We start from the raw sequence: 2,500 nt of genomic DNA, 5'->3' as shown, positions 1-2,500 counted from the left end.
GCATGGCACACACAGGTTGCCCACAGGGGTCCTTGTGGGGGTTTCCAGGGGGTCCCTTTTATTAAAGGTAGTTAACATAGCATAATTTTAACCACTTTATCTGTTTATATGTTGGCTCTTCAAAATATTTGCAAAATATTGAAACTGTCTAACATAAATCTTCTTCTGGGGGTCCCTGCCCTGGGTGCAAAAATGTCAAGTAGGGAGACAAGAGCACCTTCCACCAATTTTACATTTGCTGAAAATAGCATTTTGTTCACAAAAATAAGGTATTGCAGCCGGTCAGACCATGGTCTGCAAACAGGGTCAGGCGTGAATTGGGATACACCTTTCTGTATATATCTGCAATACTGTGGTTTTGAGAGTACACTGTCCATCTCAGGCCCCACTGAGACTGACGCTAGAGGTGCAACGGTTCAGTTAGCCCACGGTTCGGTTCGTACCTCGTCTGACACGTCGAATTAATGATTGATCATTATACAGTATGAGCCAACATGACATAATACTACATGGATGTCTTACACTCGTATCACTTGTAAACTAAAGGTGAGAGCTCTCCTCTGACTGCCTGGTCAACTTTCCTTCCTTGAATATACTTACCGTTACTGGTGTTGGTAATTGGAGATGGGTTCACAACACGTGGATCCGTGTGTGTGTGTGTGTGTGTGTGTGTGTGTGTGTGTGTGTGTGTGTGTGTGTGTGTGTGTGTGTGCGCGCGCGCAGGCTTTGAGTCACTACAAGCCAGATCAACCTCACCGGTGTGTTCCCACAATACAAAGAAAGAACCAAGCCAGAAGCCATGACCTCATTTTGCCCATCACGTTTACATTTCACAAAGGCTCCATTTATTTACGACATTTATTGTCTCCACCAGGCCGAAGGCATGGGGGGAGAGTATGTTTTGCACTCCGTCCGTCCGTCCGTCCGTCCGTCCGTCCGTCCGTGTGTCCGTCCGTCCGTGTGTGTGTGTGTGTCTGTGAGCAGCTAATCTCGGCCACCGTTAACCCGGTCGATGCCAAATTTTGCACACACACTCCCTGGATGCCAACGATGAACCTCTGCCCCAAACTTTCCAGAACGGCCTGTTATAGCGCCACCAGGAGGCCGCTTTGTGCAAAACAAGTTTTTGCACAGTACACCTACAGATTTTGTCCAAACATCACGCAAATTGGTACACAGTCTCTCTAGAGCCATTCAACGAAACCGGTCTTTCAGATTTCTCAGACTCCATCCTGATTTACTTTTGTTGCCCTTTTATCCAACCACCAGATGAAGGCAAGCTGCAATGTCCTACATTCCTATCCTGGTGGAGACCTGTGCCCAGAAGGGCACTTTTTCTAGTTACATGCTCATGTGCAGAAATAAAACATGATGATGACCATAGCTCCATTTCTGATACTCTTAGGGCCGATTCATACTCCTATTTTACCGCTGTTTCGGCGCTGTAGTGCCGAAATTATTTCAGTAGCACCGAAGAGCCGGGGTACCCGCCCCCCCGAACCTCAAATGATGTCAAATTGTAGGCTCTACAGCGCCGAACCGACTTTTATTCGGCTCTAAAATAGGAGTATGAATCGGCCCTTACTCTCACCAGTGGAAAGCTTTGAGAAAGCTGAACAATCCTGGCTACTAAGTATGTTGCCTCTCCCGCCACACACAAATAACAAGCACTATAGCTAGAACCCTATATTGAGATAGAACGACTTGAAAGTGATATTTACATTGCTTATGTCAAATGGCATGCCTGAACACACACAGTAAGTATTAGTAAGTCAAGTATTTCTAGATAGGAGATTGTGCAAAACCCGTTTGTCTTGTGTGTCTATAATGCATTAACTATTCTTAATCATGCCCTTGACACAGCATCTTGTGTTTTAAGAACCATTATAGAGTGCAAAATTAGACCAGTGTGTTCACATAGATAGACCATGTGTTCACATGAATTAACTTTCTGCATACAGTAAAGTAACCAAACTAAAGTCACTATGTCTACTAAGAGTACAGTAATAATTAACCCCTGCATTACATGCCAGACAACAAATAGCATGGCAGTGTTATACAAACACACTAACATGACCTGTTCTGTTTAATTAAAGGAAGTTTAGAACACTGTACAATGACAAAGCAAGGGTCCAGGTGGACCAAGCATGAAGTTAATGGCTAGTATTTAGCCAAACATAATGGCCGTCTACAGCCCTTTGAAAGCACTGTACAGGTGGAAAAGCACCTCACCCTTGTGGAAAGTCGCCTGTTACTAATTAACCAGTAACAACACAATATCATGCTTTCAGCACAAATACAGCAGGCAAGCTGCGGTTCCAACAGTGAGTGATCATACAACTAATGTAAAGAAAGTCCCACTGCACAGTTGGAGACCATGTACTAAAATAAGCATTAATACTTACAGCTGTGATATTCGACCGGCAGGCCTCGCCGGGCCAAATGCGGCCCCTGGGGAGTTTTCTTGGGGCCGTGGAACACTATCCATTATTCCAAAAAA

At 44.7% G+C, this 2,500-nt stretch overlaps 1 protein-coding gene across 10 annotated transcripts in view; it reads right to left on the bottom strand.

The window, feature by feature from the left end:
* Positions 1-2,500, bottom strand: part of tacc2 (transforming, acidic coiled-coil containing protein 2) — an 82,793-nt gene that overhangs the window by 72,323 nt on the left and 7,970 nt on the right. For all 10 annotated transcript variants that reach the window (XM_083775667.1, XM_083775670.1, XM_083775671.1 and 7 more), the window contains one exon: positions 2,406-2,480. In XM_083775667.1, coding sequence (XP_083631793.1) covers positions 2,406-2,480 — 75 coding nt within the window. The remainder of the gene's footprint in view (positions 1-2,405; positions 2,481-2,500) is intronic.

This window comes from Protomyctophum parallelum (assembly GCF_964188405.1).
Source record: "Protomyctophum parallelum genome assembly, chromosome: 10".
Classification (NCBI taxonomy): Eukaryota; Metazoa; Chordata; class Actinopteri; order Myctophiformes; family Myctophidae; genus Protomyctophum; species Protomyctophum parallelum.
Note: the sequence above shows the minus strand (reverse complement) of the source record. Positions and strands in the feature narration are given on the sequence as shown.